The sequence below is a fragment of the Myripristis murdjan genome, chromosome 13, assembly GCF_902150065.1.
Source record: "Myripristis murdjan chromosome 13, fMyrMur1.1, whole genome shotgun sequence".
In the NCBI taxonomy this organism is placed as follows: Eukaryota; Metazoa; Chordata; class Actinopteri; order Holocentriformes; family Holocentridae; genus Myripristis; species Myripristis murdjan.
In genome coordinates, this window is record NC_043992.1 from 32,401,203 (window position 1) to 32,421,618 (window position 20,416).

Genomic DNA, 20,416 nt, shown 5'->3' on the forward strand with positions numbered 1-20,416 from the left:
ATGCAATTACTCGCTACAACTTTCTCCATCTGTCTGATTTATGCAATAACGACAACAATACTGCTCTCTCATTGTGAAAGTCAGTGGCATCCTCTGAATCTATGGTAACAGATGTTGTTTACACATAGCATATATGGTAAGCTCCGAAGTTATATGTCATGCTTTTTTGTTAGTTTTTTTTCCCCCAACAGCAATAACTTATAATTAGATGGTTTTATTCATTTCATGTACATTTTATGACCTGCTGCTGTACAGTTGAGCCGAATGTGTAGCCATAAATGTTTACATATTCTCCAGAGATCAAAATTACATGCTTAGGTACCCTTAAGTGCCACAGTATTAAGACATGCGGCCAGATGGTATTTAGAAGGAATTTGTAATTGTGTAATACCATGTCTGTATGCACATGCATAAATAGCTTTATTATAATTACTGTAGTGCACGCTGTGCTGCTTATGGAAACAGCCGCTCCAAGGGGAGTTAATCCTGCAAACAACTAGGCTGAGTGACAAAACATTATCTGAAAATTAGTTAACGTTATATCTAAATAATATATTGGACTTTACTGTTGCCCTTATATGAGAATTAATTACCGCAAATAGTGCAACATTGAACTTTAGCTCACTCATTATGTTTCAGGAATAAATGACACATGCCTGTAAATACCCCAGGTTTTGTCTCCACTGTCCGTCATGTAGCTAATATCCAGGTTTTCAAGCCACCTAATTAAATCTGAAAGAGCTTGACATGTGCTGTGGTTGAGGAGCAGGTGCTGAGAAGACTGTTTTACTGTCCACAGTATGCAAACCTGCCAGAGGATAATCAATAGGAATGCAGGGAAAATGGCATGTGATGTACGGATTATAATCATTACAGAGTCTTGATGGAGACACATTATCGGTGATTGAGAACCCTGCAGCTGTCAGTCATCCCTTTCACTCGGAGAAAGCAGCAGGAGTGGCAGAGGCCAAGGGAGTCCAGGGCTGCCATGCTTGGCTGAAAGGGATTCATTCTACAACCCACGGTAAGCCCCAGGGGTGAACCGCCTGATAGGTTTCAAACCACAGAAAATAACAGGAATCTAACCTTATTAGTGTGTTCGCCAGGTTGAGCCACACTGTCTTGCTAGTTAAGGCACACATCAGTGCATGGCAAAACAAACAACACAATCCAAGGTTCAATATGACTTTGTAGTTAGTTGAACCATTACCTCCGTGTTGCGTTGATCAAAAGGCTTGACGGTGCCGTCTTACAAACATGCCATTGTGCACAGTTGCTTTTGAACTGGCTTGCAAACTGTATTGCATCCATCTCTGTCACTTGTCTTGTTAGTGAGCTCACGTCCTTTGCTCGGTGCATAAATGAAGTGTGGCTTATCAACTATTGCTCTGTGTCAGTGTACTGACACAGAGCAATAGGACTGACATTTAACATTCTTTTCGGCTCATATCTGGGATTAGATAGCATTAAATCCTGACTTTACTATTGCCTTAGCTCACAGGCTGGTGAGAGCGCTGGCAGCAGTGTGTGCAGTTGGACTCCTGGGAGGCTTAGCTGTGGGTGTCTGGTTTCTAGGTGAGTTATTGTGCTCATGAAAGAATCACTAAATGGGCTTAACAGTAAAGTAACCAGAGACTGGAAACTAAATTGCAGGATAACAAGAAACCGCTACTTTGGCTACTGTATAACTTTAGGCCAATGCTGCCGTTCACAGCATTTTTTAAACTTTTACTTCAGTATTTTTAGCATAAACTTGCACTCATTGTAATCTTTTATTAATTAAACATTCATCATTCCTACTTTTGCTCAAGTGCGATTTGTGAGAGCTGTTAGGTCTCACATTAACCTCCCATATACCTCTGTAACTGATAGTATAGCTTTGTTGATATGAGTCAAAAAACAGCTGCATCCCCAAAATTTGGGTTGGTTTTTGCACATCAAAATTTTTTGGAGACTATGCCAACATCATACAGTAATTCTTTAATTTGTGGAGGGAAGAATTTGGAGTGTGCAAAATCTCTAACCTCTGCTTGATAACACTTCACCACCACACAAGGTGAATCTGTTCTTTACACAAATCCTGTCGGAGATACTCGGGTATTTTCTAGCATCAGATATGCCCAGTTTTCTGGGGTGGAGAGAGAACGTGTTAACCTGTCTAACTGGCTTACTGACAGCCTAATTAATTCATCTCTCCCACCTGTAGTTAGACTTCTGCTGAGGCCTTCCTCCTCCCAGACTCCAGCAGGGCTCGGGGACACCAAGGAGACATCCTTCTGCAATGTCACCGAGGACATTTCCATCTCTGACCCCAGGAAAGGTCTGTGCTTCCTCGCCTCTTTGGTATTCACTGGAAGCATGCACTTGTGTCTCTGTCATATGGGTAAACAGGCAGGTCACAACTCTGGCTGCATATGCTATGCACTTTATTACACTGAGTTATAGTTCACATCTGAAGAGATTTTAAATTGAGCAGGGGCAAAATTGTTATTCATCGGCCGCTTCTCCTCGCCCTTTGGTGACTCTTGAGATATGCCGATTGACTGACATCAAAACATCAGACATAATGATCTGTTTGCATTGACTACATTAGCATAGATACCAGTGTTTTTTCTCTTCATTTCCCACTCAAACAAGAGGCTAGTTCATTACTGATGGCTAAGCTTGTCTCTGGAGGGATTTTCAATCAATCAGGTTCAGTGTTTTATAGAATCAGCCCAGAGAACTCCCTCCTGGAGATCCAGCTGGAGAAGCTCCCCACCTGGCTGCCCGTGTGCTACGAGAGGTGGAACTCGTCCCTGGGAACGCTGGTGTGCCGCCAGCTGGGCTATCTGAGGTTGGTCTTCTCTGCTGACGGGATCACACACCATCATCCTATAGCCCTCAGCCCCTGACACTGACTGAGAACCGAGCACCCACTCTCAGACTTATAGTTTAATCTTTAGCATGGCCAAGACTGATGGCTTGGCTTATTTATGGAGTGTTAATACCTCATTTAAACGCTTGCTTCATGCCCCATGGGGCTGAATTATCTTAATATTGACGCCCACCCATTTCGTATACTTTCTCTTGCCAGACTGACCAAGCATAAAGGAGTGAATCTAACTGATATTGGGCCAAACTACACTGATGGCTTTATACAAATTACCTCAGAACACAAGAGCAATCTGGAAAATATGTGGCAATTCAGGTAAGGCAATTTGTGTAAGGACATAGCACTCATAATGATGCAGAGAAAATTATGGCTTCCAACACATTAATCATGCATCATTAGTTAACTCATTTATTTTCATTTAGGGGGAGCTGTATCACGGGGAAAGTTATAGCTTTGAAATGTTTTGGTAAGTTCAACACAACTTTTTGTTTGACCTTGTGCCTTAGCTACTGTAATGCCAGGCTGCAGCCTTGTAAATAAATCTCAGGAAAGTTCTTCTTGTGGCAGAGTGGATGATCACAAAGGCTTGTGCCACTACCTCACGCGTCTCATCCTCAATTCCTCTTTGATGCATGCGTCTTTGTGTAGAGTGTGGGACGCGAGCGAAGTTGCCCAGGATAATTGGGGGAGTGGAGGCCACGTTGGGGCGGTGGCCCTGGCAGGTTAGCCTCTACTACAGCAACCGCCACACCTGTGGAGGATCCATCATCACCAGCCAATGGGTGGTCACAGCTGCCCATTGTGTGCACAAGTAAGACTCCACTGACCTTACCAGGACTGAAGGTGAAAGGTTACAGTCTCCATGACAGGGAGAAATCAGTTATCTGAGCATCTGAGCCACAAAAAGGGAATGTTTTTTCTCTCATTGGCAATTGCTATCTCTTCCCCTGCTCCTCAAATGTCAGCTACAGGCTACCTCAGGTATCCAGCTGGGTGGTCTATGCCGGTATTGTGACGCGCAGCTCGGCTAAAATGGCTCAGCACACTGGATACGCTGTGGAGAAGATCATCTACAACAAGAACTACAACCACAGGAGCCATGACAGCGACATAGCCCTCATGAAGCTGCGTACCCCGCTGAATTTCTCAGGTCGGTCTCGAGGACTCGGTGCATATGAAGCCTCGCACACGCTCTCGAATCTGAGTGACACAATCAGCCGCATGATTACAGTGATTACAGTGCCACAGTGATGTCTCCGCCTGTCATACCAATACAGCTCTGGGCAAGTTACACCCACAAGGTTTAAGGTGAGGGTTACAGTTCGGTGGAGGGTTTCCTGGCCGTCCTCTCAGGAGCGTTTCAGTGAACACAACAGGCAATAGATGCAATGAGTTTCTGAGCAATAACAGTGCTTGTGGGTGTATCTTCCTCACCAAATATGTCTTTTTGGCCTTGGTCTGTCCTTTTATTTTCTGGGTTGTTTTCCTTTTAATACCTACCCTTTTTATTTTCTGGTTTTGCCCACGTCTATACATGGCATTTAATTACTTACTTTATTACTACTTTTATTTTGCTAATTTGAGTTTTATTTATTTCTTATTGTCTTAATCCTTCCTCTGTTGTTTCCTCAGTGCATATTCATGAGATTTATGATAGCAGTTCTTCAGTTCTTGTTTTTTTTTTTTTTTTTTTTTTTTTTGGTGGGGGGTTATATTGTAGTTTTATTGAGGGAAGGACTTTGTATTTGTTTTAAAAGTGCTACATAAATTCAGTCTGACTGATTAAATGATTTTTTCATTGTTCTAGATACCATTAGGCCTGTGTGCTTACCTCAGTACGACAATGATCTTCCAGGAGGGACACAGTGCTGGATCTCTGGATGGGGCTACACACAGCCGGATGATGGTACAATTCTCTTGCACTGCTATAAAAAAAAAAAAAAAAAAAAAAAACTCAGTGTACATCAAAGCCACACCTGCTAAATCCACACATTGCAACCTGACAGTATGCCGTGTGTGGTGACACTGCAGCATTATGTGTATTTCTTCCCCAGTTCACATACCAGACACTCTGAAAGAGGCTCCGGTTCCGCTAATAAGCACAAAGAAGTGCAACAGCTCCTGCATGTACAATGGAGAGATCACTCCACGGATGCTTTGTGCCGGATACACTGAGGGAAAAGTGGATGCATGTCAGGTCAGCCGAACGCACGATCAGCTCCTTGCAGATGAATTTTAAAGCCTTATCTTCCTCCTCATGATTTGTCTCTGCTGGAACCTTGACACAATGAAGGCCTGTCAGTCTGTAATGTCTGTGTGTGCATGTGTGTGTTCTCTCTCTCCAGGGGGACAGCGGGGGTCCTCTGGTCTGCCAGGAGGACAATGTATGGAGGTTGGTGGGTGTGGTCAGCTGGGGGACAGGGTGTGCTGAGCCCAACCATCCTGGGGTTTACACCAAAGTGGCTGAATTCCTGGGCTGGATCTATGACATGATTGAGGTGAGCAGGCATGATCCAGTGATACAGATATGCATACTTCAATGGAAAACAAATTAATCACATGCAAAACTATCATTCTGTAGTTATCACCTCAGTTTTGAAATGCCAAATAACTGAAGGCTGTTGCATGAATAACAGTGATTCATATCTATTTGCAGAATTACTGAGGAGGGCTCATGAAGATCAAGAACAAACAAGCAGAGGATGCTCCTGATATTTTGACATGTTTGAAAATCATAGTCTCTATAAATGTCTGTCATATAATGTATTGATACTCAACAGGTGGAAAGATTTTTTTTAAAAAGCATTTTAATGTTATATTTGTAATGTACTGAAAATAAATTATGCCTCTTCAACAGACCGTGTCAGTTGTTATTCCCCCGTTCGCCGCCAGGTGGCGGTTGTGCACCGTCACCGCTCACCTAGTTTCCATAGCAACAAGGAAAAACGACAACAGAAGTTGATTTTGTCAGTTGCTGCTAACGAGGGAGCCACTTCTGTGATGTTATGTGATTATCGTGCCACTATCTTTGATGTAGAGTTTGTTTTAATAGTTATTAGCGTTCGGTGTGCTCACAAGATAGTGCTCTGAAACTTCAGCGTTGGTTTGTTGTTGGCTAACGTTACCCAGGTTAACATCAGCTGATCAGGCCGAGTATCTTACAATGGGCTCCAGCGGCTGTCCGGAGGATGTTTTGCAGCACGTCAGTCAGTTTTGGTCCATGCTGGATGATCTGTCAGAGAGTGACCCCGCAGCCTACCAGGAGCTCATTGGGAAACAGATGGAGAGAGGAGCGGACATGCTTAGTGCGCCGCCTGAACCCGTCTGCTGTTTGCAAACAGAAATACTGGTAGGTCACAGCAGCTTTACCTGGACTCCCTCATTAGAAAAGCTCTCTGCACGTCTGCATCTGGCTGAGTGTCTCTGTCTCTGTCTCTCTGTCTGACACACTTCACAGCTGCACACACACAACAATTAACTGTGATGTCAGTCATACATATCCTGATAAAGCTGTCCCACCTGCGCGAGATTTAACAAGCGATGACTGAGGGTTTACAGCTTGACAGACAAAATGAATCTGTGCGTGCAATAGGAGCCGAATCAAGGATTGCTGTACATCAACATATGTGGCTGGAAGCGAGTGCCTGCACCCCAGGATCCCAGCAAACCAATACCTCTATGTGGTGGGAGACTGGAAACACACACAGATCAAGATGGAGGTAAATAAACAAAAGCAGTGCTCCAACACAAACTCATTTATAGCCCCCCTGTGTGAGGATAAGGCTTAAATTGCCTCGCCCTTGTTGCCTATGTGTTGCATAACGTAAACAATGAAAGTGATGTGTTGTTCTTATGTTTCTTTCCCCATGCATAGAGTTGTATAATGTGCTGGATGTGGCTTTAAGCCCTGTAGTGCTACAGGAATCTAAGAAGGACGAGAGAAAGAAGAACCATGTCTACACGGTGGCCCTGAGCTTTGCCCAGCAGCAGCACAGACTGAGTTTATCTCACCAGTACGCTGTTATTAGCTGTAGCCTGAAGGGTAGCCTGCACGACTTGCACCGACGCCTCGGGTTTCGCCAGCAGCCCTGCAGTGCCGAGCAGCCTAACACAGGTAGAGCCTGCAGACCTGATAAGCTACTGTAAGGTTTCGGTGCTTTAGCTATTTTAGCCTGATAGATACTTTAACACCTTTCTCGTAGTACTGCAGCTAGTTTGTAAAAATCTGTAGCTGAAATAAATGCCTATATTTTCTTTCTACAGTCACTCAGACCCCAGCTTCCCTGCTACAGCAGCTCTCCTCTCTTCATACGAAAGAAAGAGACGAAGATCTGGCAGCCCAGCTCATCTCTAGGCCTGCAGAGAATAATAAAAAGACTTTGATCCAGGTCATCTCCAGCACAGTCACAGCACAGCCACTGAAGCCAGAGTACCAACTCCAGGTGAATACTGATGCTGCAGGCAGCCCTTGCAGCCTGGAGCTGACAGTGGAGCTGCCAAGGGTTTCCTCCATATCAGAGTGTCAGCTTAGCATCTCCAAGGTCAGTGGTCAACGCCCTCACACCCCCAACAGTGTTAAATGAACCACTGACATACCCCATGTGTGTGTCAGCATGTGCATGCTCTTCATAACAAGGTTACAAATGTGTTTTAAAGGTGAGTCTTACAATGGACTCAATGTATTTCTCTGCAGGATGACATCTTATTACAAGTGGAAGATGTCTACTATCTCCTCTTGGAGCTCCCACAAAATGTAAATGAAGAAAGTGCTGCCGCCACCTTCAACAAGAAGAAACGGAGGCTCACTTTGAAAGTGCCTGTTCTGTGACACATCAAATGATTGGTGAAAAATCTGTCAATCTGAAACTGTTTGCCCTATTGCAGAAACACACCCCGACACCCAGGAGGTGATTAGTCTCCCTGCTGGGGATAGACAGATGAAACTGTGAGGCTTGGAGAGAATTCTGTTACCTCAAAGTAAATGGACCGAGAAAACCCGAATTCCTGCCATACACAATCTGAAATGCCTTTTAAAAGCGTTTTGTCATGGAGAGACACAAGCTGTGCCTGTGAACTGTAGCTAACAAACAACAAACACTGTCCCTGTAAAACAATGCTTTTCCAAAATCAAAATGATGTTTTACTAAAGTTTGCTAAAAACAAATATGCCAAATGTCATGCTGCGTATCTGTGTGGGCTGATAAGCCGGAGCAAATTTAATTCTTCACCCAAAACATTAACTGACTGCAGTGAAAAAACTGTGGGATTTCTTTATGAATATGTGGGTGTCTGAGTGGAGGTGTAATGGCGAGGAGCTGGTGTACAGTCTCATTACTGTATGCTTGGGGAATAATTGACAAAAAAATTATTCATGCAACAATACATGTTTATTAAAACATCAAAATTGGTGCAGAACAGCAAAATCACTATTTGGCAATTTAGAACTTCTGCAAAAATGCCAGTAACACTGTATTTTAAGATTTGCATACTATGCACTAATTACAGCTTATAATTGCACAACCCATCAGGTATTATTAAGTATTGTAAATCAAGCAGCTGGTTTTATTCATTATATTTCTCTTTTCACATTACTGACCATTAATTGCTGGTTCTCCCACAATGAGTTCATCATTTACCATTTAAGCACATGTATAAGCTGCAAAATAGTGTCTAATATGTGTTCTCTCAAATAAAGTGCTACCAAAATGTCAAATTGTTGATATGAAACATTCACTTTGAAAACATGGTGTTGTATTGAAATGGTGTCAGATCGGTTGGTCCCAGTTCATTGGATGTAACTACTCTCTACTAGGGAATCACATGAATTTTCAATGGAGTCTTTTTTCCAGTGGTCAGCTGAGGTTTGAAGTGGTGCTCTCCGCTTTGCCAGCTCTACCTCCTCTCTCCATGATCCTCCTCGACCCACGCCACAATCTTCCCCTCCCAGCCCGGCACAACCGCTCCATCCTGGAAGACCTAAAGAGCGAGACCAGACGGGACCCTTCAGCCTCTACATATCCCAAAGCAGACACTGAAAATTAATCTACACCGTCTTCGCTTGTTCTGCGTAATGAAAATCAGGCAGCTCCCCCGCGGTGTTGTAAAGTAAAGAGAGGGAACAGTTGAAATTATTATTAGCACTCCATAGTTTGTAATTGGCATTTGGTCTTTTCTTGGTGAAGTTGGGCTGAAAAGAAGCAGGGGCTATAATTTTACTCCCACGCCTACCTCCTCCTTCACTGTGCCAAACTCCGGGTCAAGGGCTTTAAAGTGGTATCTGAAACTGCCTTGTCGGTCCACAGCAGCCTTGAAGTCTCGCAGCGTCACTTCGCCCAACCTATAAGTACACACTGTCAGTCACATGGCAAATGATCTGCACAGACGCTCACAGTGCCACCACCATACTAATTTATCCTCTCCACCCCGGGCAGGCATACAGCTTTATATGGAAAGCATATTCAGCTGGTATAGCATCTAGCTATCCATAAAGCTCTGATTACATATGCAGTCATGAGTGCAACTAAAGAAAAACATGCAGATCCAAACAACAATTTGCAATTTAAACTCATGCATGCTACACTGAGGGGAAAAATACTAACACTATCATGTAAATTCAACACAATATTGTCGTTGGCACCTTTTTGGGATGTTAATCAGGAACGGTGTGAGAGAGCGATCAGTGAAGTAGAGCACTTTAGTGGAGACGGCTGTGTCCAACCCTGGGCTGCTGTGCGAGTGGGCCATTTCTGGAAACAAACAAAACAGAGAACAAGATTTTTCACAACCAGAGTCTAAAATGGCTCTAGCTTTAAAGCCATTAATGCCCCTCGTATATACCGGGGTAATTGAATTCCACAATTAGATTTAACAGCCAGAGTTGAGAATTAGAAATGTTATAGCCTAGAGGATAGAGAATGCCAAATTGTAAACAAAAGAGGATTTTGTTTGTCTCACTTGAGCTTGGTGGCCAGGAATCTCGGTCTGTTGGATTGGCTCGGCGCCCTGGTGATTTGAATTCCTCCTAGGAGAAGGCGAAGCGATTATTCATCATAATAATCAGCCAAATGTCTTTAATTGTTGAGTCATCAATCATCAGGTGCCTGATTAGCTGATACAGTGTGTAGATGTAGAGAGAAGGTGTGTGTGTGTGTGTGTGTGTGTGTGTGTGTAAGGATGCGTACCCCTCTGTCCTGCCTGCGCTGGGTGTCCAACGTGTGCAGGCGGTCCATGAGACTGGCCACGCCCTGCTCCAGAGTGTCCAGCGTGTGATGCTGGGGGTCGTGGCCGGAGAAGCTGTCTCTCAAACTGCGCAGGGCCTCCCTCACCAGCTGCAGCTCCTCCCCCTGATGACACAAACACACAAACATGCAAACTGCGATATGCTGCTGCCAATCATCATACAATTGCTGTCAATGTCATTTCTTTATCATATTATGGAATAAGCGATCAACATTTCGGTGTCTCTGTGTGTTGGACGCACCGGTGCATTGTGCTGGAACGCTGGAGGAGAGGTTGAAGCCACAGAGTTACTGTAACCACCGTTTTCACTTCTAAATGGCTGCCAAATGGAAAACAATACACACATTCTTTTTGTGCTGTGCTAAAACGGGGCTTTTTGAAATGCATACTTGAAAGTGTTCAGCACTTCATTTCTTGATCCATACCCTTCCAAGACCGGCTTCATGTGTTTTATGCTGAGCTTCATCGAGCTTTTGCTGCTGTTGCTGCAGGAGTCTGTCCTTCTTCCCAAGCTGCTGCTGTTGTGACACAGAGGATGAATTAATGCATTGATTAACTCATTGTGGACACTTGTGAGTATCCATGTAATGCATTGACATCTTAAAAAAATGTATGAGATTACCTCATATTCACTGAGTAATTTGTTCCGTTCACTCAACTTGCGTTTGAGCTCTGCCTGAAAACACAGATTAGACAGTCCACATGACATATGAGTGCTGCGTCGCTTCGACAAAAAATGGGAGCCATAGGTCAAGCAGGTCAAATATTTATTGTGTCAAACGGAAGGCATCGCATGTCTCACATTTTCCCCTTCCAGCTGATCTCTGGCCATGTTGCACCTCAACAGTTCCTGCTTTAGCTGCAGCACAGCGTCCTCCTGCACTGCCATGCGCTGCTGCAGTGCATCCTAATGAGAAAGAGGGGAAGATCAAAGAAACTTCCAGAGAAGACATGCATACAGATGCATTGTGCCCACCTGCGTTATTGATGGAGTACATTCACCGGGTAATTTTCTTATAATATGCAATAGAACCCCCCAAAAGCATTGTGTATTATAGAAACAGCAGGATCATCAGTCTGGGATGGTACAAGAATGGAATAGCAGGGAAAATGTGCTTTAATGTAGATAAAAGACCAAGTCAGAATAAGAGGGCTAGGATGGCAGGGCAGGGTTTACCTTGATGGCCTGAATGTGGCGCGCCTCCTGCTTGTGTCTGAGGAGTTCCCTCTGAGCACCAGACAAATGAGGACAGACATTAGAGAGGGGGAACCCTTTGCTCATATGGCAGCTCATCTATATTAAACCTAATTATGTTTACTTACTGTACCTTGAGATCAAGGGCCTCCTCCATGCTTTGGTCCAGACGACTGCGGATTACAACCTTCAAAGGGAGAGGGGATGAGCAGCATAATTAGAGAATGGAGAAATGTCAGAGCTTACTGTATGAAGAGGCAGTGGGCCTGCATGACAGCAGGCAATAAGCAGATCAGAAAGATTCATCCATGCTTTACTGTAGCCACTCTCGAGCGGAGTGATGGTGGAAAAACCATCACAGCAGAGGGGTTGACTCAGACTCTTCATACAGAGTGGCAAGTGAGAGTTGTTTTCTCAAGTTAGCAGAGAGAGGGCACTGTACCAGCTGCTGCTCAGCATTAGCCCGGTTATCGCCGTAGCTCACAGACCCATCCTGGTCCTCCTCCGGGAGCGAGCCATGGAGCAGCAAAGCCTAAGTAGAAACACACACACACACACCCAAGGCCTATAAAAAGACACTCATAATTGAACACACAAAGCAGAAAAGCCTGTAGGCGTACACAGACTCCTCCATCGCCCGTCACCTTTTCTCACCCGTGTATGCATGCTTGTACAACCACACATGCACACATAGAGTCAGAGTCACAACACAAACACTAAGAATTGATACTAGCCCGGAGCACTGCGCTTACTTCAGACGTGTGGTGCACAAGTCGAATGATTGGAGGGCAGCAAAGTGTATTTGGATGGAAGCAGCATCTATTAATTGTCTTTTCAGGTCTTTAGGCTTCACGCAGTTTGGATGTTGTTTTAATGAGCTGCACCATCATTTCTTCCACTGACTTGATCACCACTATCACAGAGCGGCCTTCAGATAAAACATATGTTAAAATTGCTGCAGTTGTATATTGATTTTTTTTGTTTTTCTTTTCTTTTTTATCTCTAAAACATTTGGAGAATTCAGGGACTTCTCACTGTATGCTATGAGTCATCTGTCCCTGCTGCATCTGTGGCATGTATGCCTTCTTTGAATGCAATAATGCCACGTGAGGAGTTCCTTTCGGAGTGTGTTTTTGTCAGCAGGCGATACCTGTAGGCGGAACACCATCCTCCTGGCCTCCTGCATCTCTTTCTCCAGCTGCTCCTGGTGGGCGTCCAGTTGTTCTTCCCATGATTTCTCCTCCTCTGGCCCGTCATGCCCCAGGGTAGGACACAGTCCACATAGAGATACCTCCTCTGGGGGGGAACAACAGAAAGAGATGGTGAGACAGACAGAGATACAAGAGCGAGAGAGAGAGAGAGAGAGAGAGAGAGAGAGAGAGAGAGAGAGAGAGAGAGAGAGAGAGAGAGAGAGAGAGAGAGAGAGGGGGGAGACAAGGCATGGCAACATTTTCTTTGTATCTGCACAAAGCAGGGATACATGGGATAGTATCTTGCTACAGAGCAGTTGATGTGCAGCCAACCTGTGACAGATTTCTTCTCTGTCAGGTCTGATTTGTCATCCTTTGGTTCCCCCTGGTCCTCAGACGGATCGTTGACTATTGCCTCTTTAGGGGTGTCAGTGGACTGGGCGATAACATATTCTTCTTTGGGGGAGTGAGCAGGGCTGGCTGAGCTGAGGCTGGAACAGATGGTGGGCAAAGACAGGATTGAATGTTTACATCTCCTGTGCCAAATTATTTGCAATAAATAGAGCTAGTTACATAAAAGAAAGCAAGACTTGATTTATTTCCCAAATAACATCCAGCATATATCAGCTCTTCCTGGATTCAGTATTTAAGATGAATACACAAGGCATAAAAGCCTGGTAGACTCAGCGTATACAAACAGTATTGCCACAGGAACACTGCAACGTTGACTGACTACATGCCAGCACATTATTTAACCGATAATAAAACATCACAAGAAGACAACAGTAGAAAACAATGGAAATTTGAGAAACCACTCAGTCAGGGCAGGAATTCGAGCAACTCTGTCATTTTTCCGTCTGCAAATTCTTGACATAGTTTGCTTCCCCTTGGGCCATAATTTCAAAACATAACGTTTTCATAGTTTCTGAATGGCTGGTTCTCTTCCAGCTCATGCTGAGTACATGTTTTGTGACCTTTGTTTGCGCTGAGTGCATATCCAGCACCCTGAGGTTCAGGCCTGTTGTCATGTTCACTCTGGTGTGTTTTTAGAAATGGGATACAGCTATTTGTGCCCTCTGACCTGTGGCATTATACATGCTTCTCAAGCAGGGGATTCCTCCTCTTCCCTTTGTGTATGTGCAAAACAATCCCGCGTCTGTGGAGTCAGAGCTTAGCTCTGTGCCAGACAAGGGATAGAGAAGCATCACTATTCATCATTCTGCTCCTCAGGCAACCAAACTCAGAGGAGAGAAACAAAAACAACAACAACTGTGGATTCTATGAAAAAAAAAATGTCTTGAGGAACCAAAGAAAGTCTTGAAGGACAGCATTTGCATGGGTAATATTTTCTCAGCATACATATGAATTTAGATTGTAGCTGATGTGATTTTCTGCTAATCTACTGGCATTTTTCATCACTAAATCACAACAGTAAGACTCAGTAAACAGTAACACTGGGCTTATCTGTCATGACTGAGCTCACAGTGCCACAATATAGAATAGCTGTTTTCTGTTGTTCATGTAACATCATGCTGCAGTTTCTTATAGTCATGTGAACCTGGTTAGTGATGCTCTGAATACACGGTACATTGGCAACGTTCACCACACTGAACAACTTCAGTCAGATAGTTCCTCCCAGCTTCTGACAGACAGTAATTGCACTGGGTCACATAAAAAACATGGAAGGACCATCTTATCAGATTCTGCTGTGATTATCCCTAAGTGTTTCTCCAAAGGGAGCAAAGCAGCTGGTTCCAACTAATCTTGTCATTGCAGATGATGACATTATCAAGATACCCTCTATCATTGTCTCAGGGTCTAGTTCAATAAACTCTGACAAATTTCTTTCAGATGGTTGCTCTTGATCTGTTGCACCAACAGAGGCAGCATACAAACAGATATTGACTAATATGAGATAAGCCAAAGATTAAGCACTAGGATTTGCAAGAGATGAGCTCTTGCTAATTGCTACAGACTGTCTTTTTTAATATTTGGGAATTTTACATGTCACCTTATATAATTCAGTATAATAGGGAATGTGTGCCTTTCCTGGTTATCATCAAAAGCATGGAAAAAGGTGGTGTTTTAAAATGTATTCACAGCAAGCTGTACTCACATCTAAGACATTCAATATTATATAACAAATTAACATCTTGTACGTGATATTCTTATATAATGTAGAGTCTATGCTCTTCATCACGACCAGCAAATAGCTGATCAGCTTATTTAAGTTGGATGGATGTTGCTAGGCAATAGCAGGCTCTCGGCTCGCACAGACAAACACAGTCAGAGCCGAATAGTGTAGGGACACACCCACACCTACTGTATACACTGGAACAAAAGACTGCAGAAATAGCGCATGAAATGCACATATTTTGTTCTGTAAGTAGCAATATCTTTGTAACAGTGAGACTTTTTGTGAAGATGAAAGATGCTACAGTGTAGTATAGCTGGCTGCCTGGCTGACTGACTGCAGGCCTACTGTTATGTCTGCCACTAATTCACAGATACCATTTTTACTGCCAGGGCACATGCATTGAAGGCAAAAAGAACAGTCTTGTAGCTCAATCAGAATAACACAGTGTTCAAATAATAACAAATAAATAACAATAAAAAAATACATATGTCAAAAACCAACTTACCATTTCATCTGTTTGGCTCCCATTCTGGTGGGTTCACTCTTAACCTCCCATACAGTCTGTGCCCTGCATCTGGGTGATGCCCTGCTTCTCAGTCAGGACCATAGCCCAAGCAGAGCCAGAGGCAGCAGGGAAGGGAGCAGCCCTGAAAACAGCAGAGCTGAGGAGTCTCCACGTTGCACACTGTGTTCTGTGTGGGGAAAAAAACCCTGCACATTCAAATCCTCTCCAGCAGCATATTTTCTAAAACATAAAGCTCCAAATCCTAATCAACAGCCCTGAATCCTCTGCTAAATCACTCCCAGGCTCAATCCAAACCTGCAGTGGCAGAGATAGGATTGGTAATCAGCAACAGCAGCGACTGAATTCTGCCTGGTTTCTCACTGCGCTCGCCTTGTGGTTTGAGCTCACCAGCTCCCATTCACGAACACAATGTTTTTTCTTCCTTGTGGACAATAACTGATGCAGCTCTCCTGCATCTTTTCGCCTCTTTTTTTCCTCCTGCCTCTCTTTTGCATCTACAATATCTAGCCTCCCTCTATTTCTTCTGCTCTGTCGCTCTGTTTTTGTGTCAATCCTTCCCTCTTTTAGTGAGCGAGGATGTCAGACATGGCTCTGTCTGGGTGTGTTTACCCTCCCCCTCCCTCATCCCTCCTCCCTCCTTTCCCTAGTGGTCTCCCCTTTCACAAGGAGGAGGAGGAGGAGGTGGTGGGGGTGTCCTTCTCATTCTCTCTTTCCCTCTGTTTTTTTTTTTTTCTTACTATACCAGAAAACATGCACAAGCCTGCACATATGGACAAAAAAGGCACAGGGAAACAGTTTCAGTCATTCAAGCTCTGTGCGGTGGAGTAATTTTGTTTTTTAATAACATCACAGACTTGCTGGAAGATGAGGCACCAAACAAGCTGAAACATGTGGGAGACGTTAATGATATATTCACACGATGAGGGTAGTGTGGAATGACTCGAAGAACCAGAGAAGGCTATTTATGAAATGCACAGGTCAACATGCAGTCACAGTTCTTTCAAATTTATTCACTGTCGGGTAGACAATGAACAACCATTTTCTGTAAACCATAAAAACACATGAATGCTTCTCATTTCCTATAGAAATAGCAGTTTGCTGGTGTGCAAAGCAGGAAGCAGAAGCAAAAGGAAGAGTTGTCTTAGCTATGCAGATAATCATAATTTTTGCTCTTAAAAATGTTACTGGCGTTATAAACAAGATTGTGTACCCTATCAGTAAACAATAACTACCTCATTCTCTATATGGCAGCTTGCAGTTGTGCTATAACAAGATGACAGTCTTTTAAATAGTGTATGAGCACCTTCAGCTCGAGCTTGAATAGGCTATACTGTAGAGCAACAACACAGAGCCGCGCAAATATATGGTCCCACCAGGTTAATGCAACATTTAAATGCAAAGGCTTAATTATGATCCACTATAGCCCCATCTGGAGACAACAAGGCTCCTCAACTATAACTCTGAAACGGCAAATGTTTGCTATCTTCATAAACGGTTATCTATGTGTTTCAATAGTCTAGGTCAATACTCATAGATGACATCACTGTTAGATTAGGATTTTTTTTTTTTTTTTTCAAATCTGATGAAAATAATTTCTAAAACTTGACACTTTTCTTCAAAATATGATCAATCTACAGAGCATATAGATTGGATTATGAGACATATGCAGAGATGGGTTACCTATCAGTCCGACCGGGTCATCATTAAATGTATTTAATTTATAATCATTATGTTATATTAAAAACAACGTTTTTTGTGGAACATCTGATTCCACTATGTCTCCCAGAATATGATTTAAAGTATGATAAGTGTGACAATTAGAAGTCAATGTTTTTCCTAACATTAACTTTGATCAGTGTTCATGTACAATCATTGTCAAAGAAACTAATACACCTTGTCACATGAGGGTCAGTGGTGCCAAACTAGTTGGAGTAATTGATTTTGTCTCTATTCTGTGGACAAATGACATCACAGGTGTCATATTAATTAGGCATTTAAAAGGTGTCATCTGAAACGCCTGACACCAAGTAGCCTTTTCTGAATAATGATTTTGCTTTAAATGCTGAAGGCTTATCAAGAGCTATCCTGTTTGTTCCTCAGCACAAATCAGCGGTGCTTGTCAACAAGCCCTGACCTGTGCCATAGCACGGTCTGCTGGAGGAAAATTTCACAGGTCGGCAGCATGTAAAAAAAACCACTGATTCTAAATCTGCAATCATTCTTAGATAAATAGATAGATAGATAGATAGATAGATAGATAGATAGATAGATAGATATACTTTATTGATCCCAACCAGGGAAATTCTCATTCTTGTTTGCAGTGTGATGTGAAGAGACGATCATGACAGTTTAAGCAAAGACTATGGTCTAGACATCGCAACATCAATTCCATCAAAAAAAAAACTAAAAATTAAAAACTAAAAACCAACAAACAGGCTAAATTGGGCTGAATAACAGGACCAGTTAAATGATGCTTACTGCAAACTGTACATGTTAAAGGGCGAGTGTGGAGAATTACATCCATCTGTAAAAGCTGTGTACCCATGTGTGACTAAAGCACACATAAGATGGCTGCTGAGTGTTCGTGCTTTAGCTAACTCCATATGCAAGGATAATCTGGAAAAAAACAGAAGCACAGCACACGTCTGTTTATTGATTCAACACTGAGGAATGTTGTTGAGGGCGCTGAGAGACACAGTGTCGTGGTCACGAGGAGCTCAGTCAGCTCCCTGTGTAATTTCTGGAGACAGCTCAGGGCCCCGAGCTGCATCCCCCGGACTAAAACTCCAGACTCGGCCTGAAAGCGTATACTTACTTACAAATGTTTTTTTTTTTTTTTTTTTTTTTTTTGACACTTTGATGTCAAACTGCTCAGATTTTGAAACCGGACTGAAACTTTGGCTGAAATCTGTGAAACTGCAAACACATCGAACTTTCTCAAAAATATGATAAAGTGACTCTGTAAAATTTTCCCTCCCAGGCAGATTCTGAATGGGGACTACTGGTGGCATGCATACATAACCATATATTTAATTTCAGTGTTAGGTTGGTTTTTACAAACCCTTTTTTCATCCTACCTCTGCATTCATTATGTTATTGTACATTTCTTTGTTTATTTTCATCATATGTCTAATAAAGAACTAAAGAACCTGGATTAAACAGCCAATTAGCACAATCAGAGTAGTGGCCAAAACTCAGAGGCTCAATCAATCAATCAGAAAATCAGTGTGTGGAGGTGAGTCTGAGCTGCAGATGTGTAGACACAGATGTGGGAATTGGAGGAAAGCATAGAGGGAGCCAGACTCACCTCCTTTGCATAGGGCCCATAATTCCCAGCGAACCTTTGAACCCACATTCATTCGTCTTCCACTTTGTGGGCTGTAGCATCACACCTCACTTCTGTGAGCTGAGAATGAGACAGCAGGGTTTAATGACACTGAGTAAATCAGGCCGATACATCCATCCACCTCTTTCACTGGTGCTGGTGCAAAGATTGATGCCCAGATAATGGGCAAGTTGGCACCTGGCATGGAAGGCTCCGCCATCAGTGTACGAATGTGTCTGAATGGGTGAATATCAGGCACACTATGTAAAAGGGCTTCCAGTAGTCAGTCGATTTGTAAAGTGCTATATAAAGCACATTTACCATTTATCAAAGAATAAATTGCAAAATTCAAAGTCAATAGGCCATTCTTGCTCACAGTTTTAAGCACAATTTGCCCAAGTATATATATATATATATATATAAAATAGAGCAAGAATAGTGAGTAGAGCTACGACAATCGGTAGAGCTATTAGACTGGTTTAGCAAATTTAGCAGCTACTTTAAAAACAACCTCAATGGAAAGCAATCTAACTTGTTCTTTTGAGCCTAATTGCTCCTGTGCTTTGCTTTTTATGTTTTTGCACCACTGAGAAAAAAAGACAAGGGCAAACTCAGGTTGAGTGAAAGTGGAGAACCGGCAGAGCGGGGCATGATTATTGAGAGGCGACAGGAAGGTGGGGAGACTTGAGAAGTATGGCATTTCTTTAAGAGTGGGGTTTCAATTGATGATCAATCAGGGTGACAGGGAGTGACTCTGCAGCTCAAAGTGTGTGTGTGCGTGTGTGTGTGTGTGTGTGTGTGTGTGTGTGTGTGTGTGTGTGCGGGGGGTGGGGCTTTCCTCCAGCAGGGAGCCAAGAGCTGGACAAAGTCGTGGCTGAGTGGAACAATGGCCTGGTTACCACAGCAACAGCAACATTTTTGTAAATCAAATGAGGTGCTCGATACCACATCATCAACAACAACAACAACAATTTGTTTGCTTGTTTGTCATCTCTATTTGCATGAGACTTTGGATACTGGCTGTAACCTATCATTGGGCATGCTATAAAACATGGGTTTCCAATCAAAGTGCCTCAAATAAATATGCAGGAAACATCACTCACTGCCATTTGAGCAGATTTTCTCCCGGGGAGAAAGTCTCATCATATTTGCTGTCTGATATGATTTAAAAAAACAAGCACATAACCGTTTTTTTTTTTTTTTTACCAAAGGCTGGGAGAGAAACCTGTAATCAAAACTCATTCGTAGTCATTTTCAGCCAGTAATTATCATGTTGCAACAAGTGATAGTGAATTAAATGATGGAAACTGTGAAATAAGAGAAGTTGCACTTTGCTGAGAATGGCATGGGAGCCCTCTGGGATAGGGGGCTTTGCACAGCGCTCTGGGAGCCAGTGGCACCGGATGCAAATCTGCAAATCTGACACATGCACATTTTATAGGCAGAGACACACTGCGAGTGTTTTACATGTTTTCAAATATTTCCATTTGTTTTCAGTGCTCTGGTGCTAACTCAGAACAGCAGGTTGTGTAACAAACCACTCTGACTCATTTGTTCGGTTCAGCTGAGACCAAAAAGAAATGAGATGAGATGTTTTGGCGAGGAGCGACCACAACTAAAGATGCATTTTGAGGAAAGGGAGGTATCTTTAATTATGATTATTGCCATCATCATAATGGCTCCATATTAACTTGCATGTTTCAATGAGGAGGTCATCTACAGGCCACGGTGAATAAGACAATATTTGCTCAAATGGCCTCTCATATTCAAAAATAATTTTGACAATCAATCAAAGCTCATTCATTCTTTCATTCCCTTAACCTATAACTTCAATCATTTGGCACTATTTAGTGCTATTCACTATTTATGTGAGGTATATGATTTTATGTTTCATAAGTAATAAAAAAGATGAAAAAAGCCCGCACACTC

At 43.0% G+C, this 20,416-nt stretch overlaps 3 protein-coding genes across 3 annotated transcripts; 2 read left to right on the forward strand and 1 right to left on the reverse strand.

Moving 5' to 3' along the window:
• The first annotated feature begins 852 nt into the window (after positions 1-852).
• On the forward strand, positions 853-5,659 carry tmprss5 (transmembrane serine protease 5). Its single transcript, XM_030067196.1, is given in 12 exon segments — positions 853-1,024; positions 1,495-1,575; positions 2,207-2,320; positions 2,701-2,836; positions 3,077-3,190; positions 3,298-3,341; positions 3,524-3,686; positions 3,841-4,025; positions 4,683-4,781; positions 4,930-5,072; positions 5,221-5,373; positions 5,532-5,659. Coding segments are annotated over 12 exon segments (1,413 nt in total). The 3' UTR covers positions 5,541-5,659.
• A 379-nt stretch (positions 5,660-6,038) lies between these two features.
• pih1d2 (PIH1 domain containing 2) lies at positions 6,039-7,703 on the forward strand. The gene is made up of 5 exons (XM_030067568.1): positions 6,039-6,224; positions 6,468-6,594; positions 6,750-6,989; positions 7,139-7,416; positions 7,569-7,703. Exons 1-5 carry the CDS (start codon positions 6,039-6,041, stop codon positions 7,701-7,703), a joined length of 966 nt encoding a protein of 321 aa, XP_029923428.1.
• A 540-nt stretch (positions 7,704-8,243) lies between these two features.
• dixdc1a (DIX domain containing 1a) lies at positions 8,244-15,760 on the reverse strand. Its single transcript, XM_030066207.1, has 15 exons — positions 15,142-15,760; positions 12,833-12,990; positions 12,460-12,605; positions 11,752-11,841; positions 11,443-11,496; positions 11,292-11,342; positions 10,917-11,021; positions 10,737-10,790; positions 10,540-10,632; positions 10,356-10,433; positions 10,057-10,218; positions 9,830-9,896; positions 9,513-9,621; positions 9,104-9,212; positions 8,244-8,851 (listed from the first exon to the last, which is right to left on the reverse strand). Exons 1-15 carry the CDS (start codon positions 15,162-15,164, stop codon positions 8,768-8,770), a joined length of 1,383 nt encoding a protein of 460 aa, XP_029922067.1. The 5' UTR covers positions 15,165-15,760; the 3' UTR covers positions 8,244-8,767.
• Between the last annotated feature and the right edge of the window lie 4,656 nt (positions 15,761-20,416).

Excerpts from the sequence above, each read along its gene's own strand:
- pih1d2 (XM_030067568.1), top strand. The coding sequence starts at position 6,039 with ATGGGCTCCAGCGGCTGTCCGGAGGATGTTTTGCAGCACGTCAGTCAG. Across the intron at positions 6,990-7,138 it reads TGCCGAGCAGCCTAACACAG|TCACTCAGACCCCAGCTTCC; the intron begins GTAGAGCCTGCA and ends TTCTTTCTACAG. Across the intron at positions 7,417-7,568 it reads GTCAGCTTAGCATCTCCAAG|GATGACATCTTATTACAAGT; the intron begins GTCAGTGGTCAA and ends ATTTCTCTGCAG.
- dixdc1a (XM_030066207.1), bottom strand. The coding sequence starts at position 15,164 with ATGGGAGCCAAACAGATGAAATG. Across the intron at positions 10,434-10,539 it reads ATGAAGCCGGTCTTGGAAGG|CCATTTAGAAGTGAAAACGG; the intron begins GTATGGATCAAG and ends TCCATTTGGCAG. Across the intron at positions 8,852-9,103 it reads TTGGCACAGTGAAGGAGGAG|GTCTTCCAGGATGGAGCGGT; the intron begins GTAGGCGTGGGA and ends CTCGCTCTTTAG.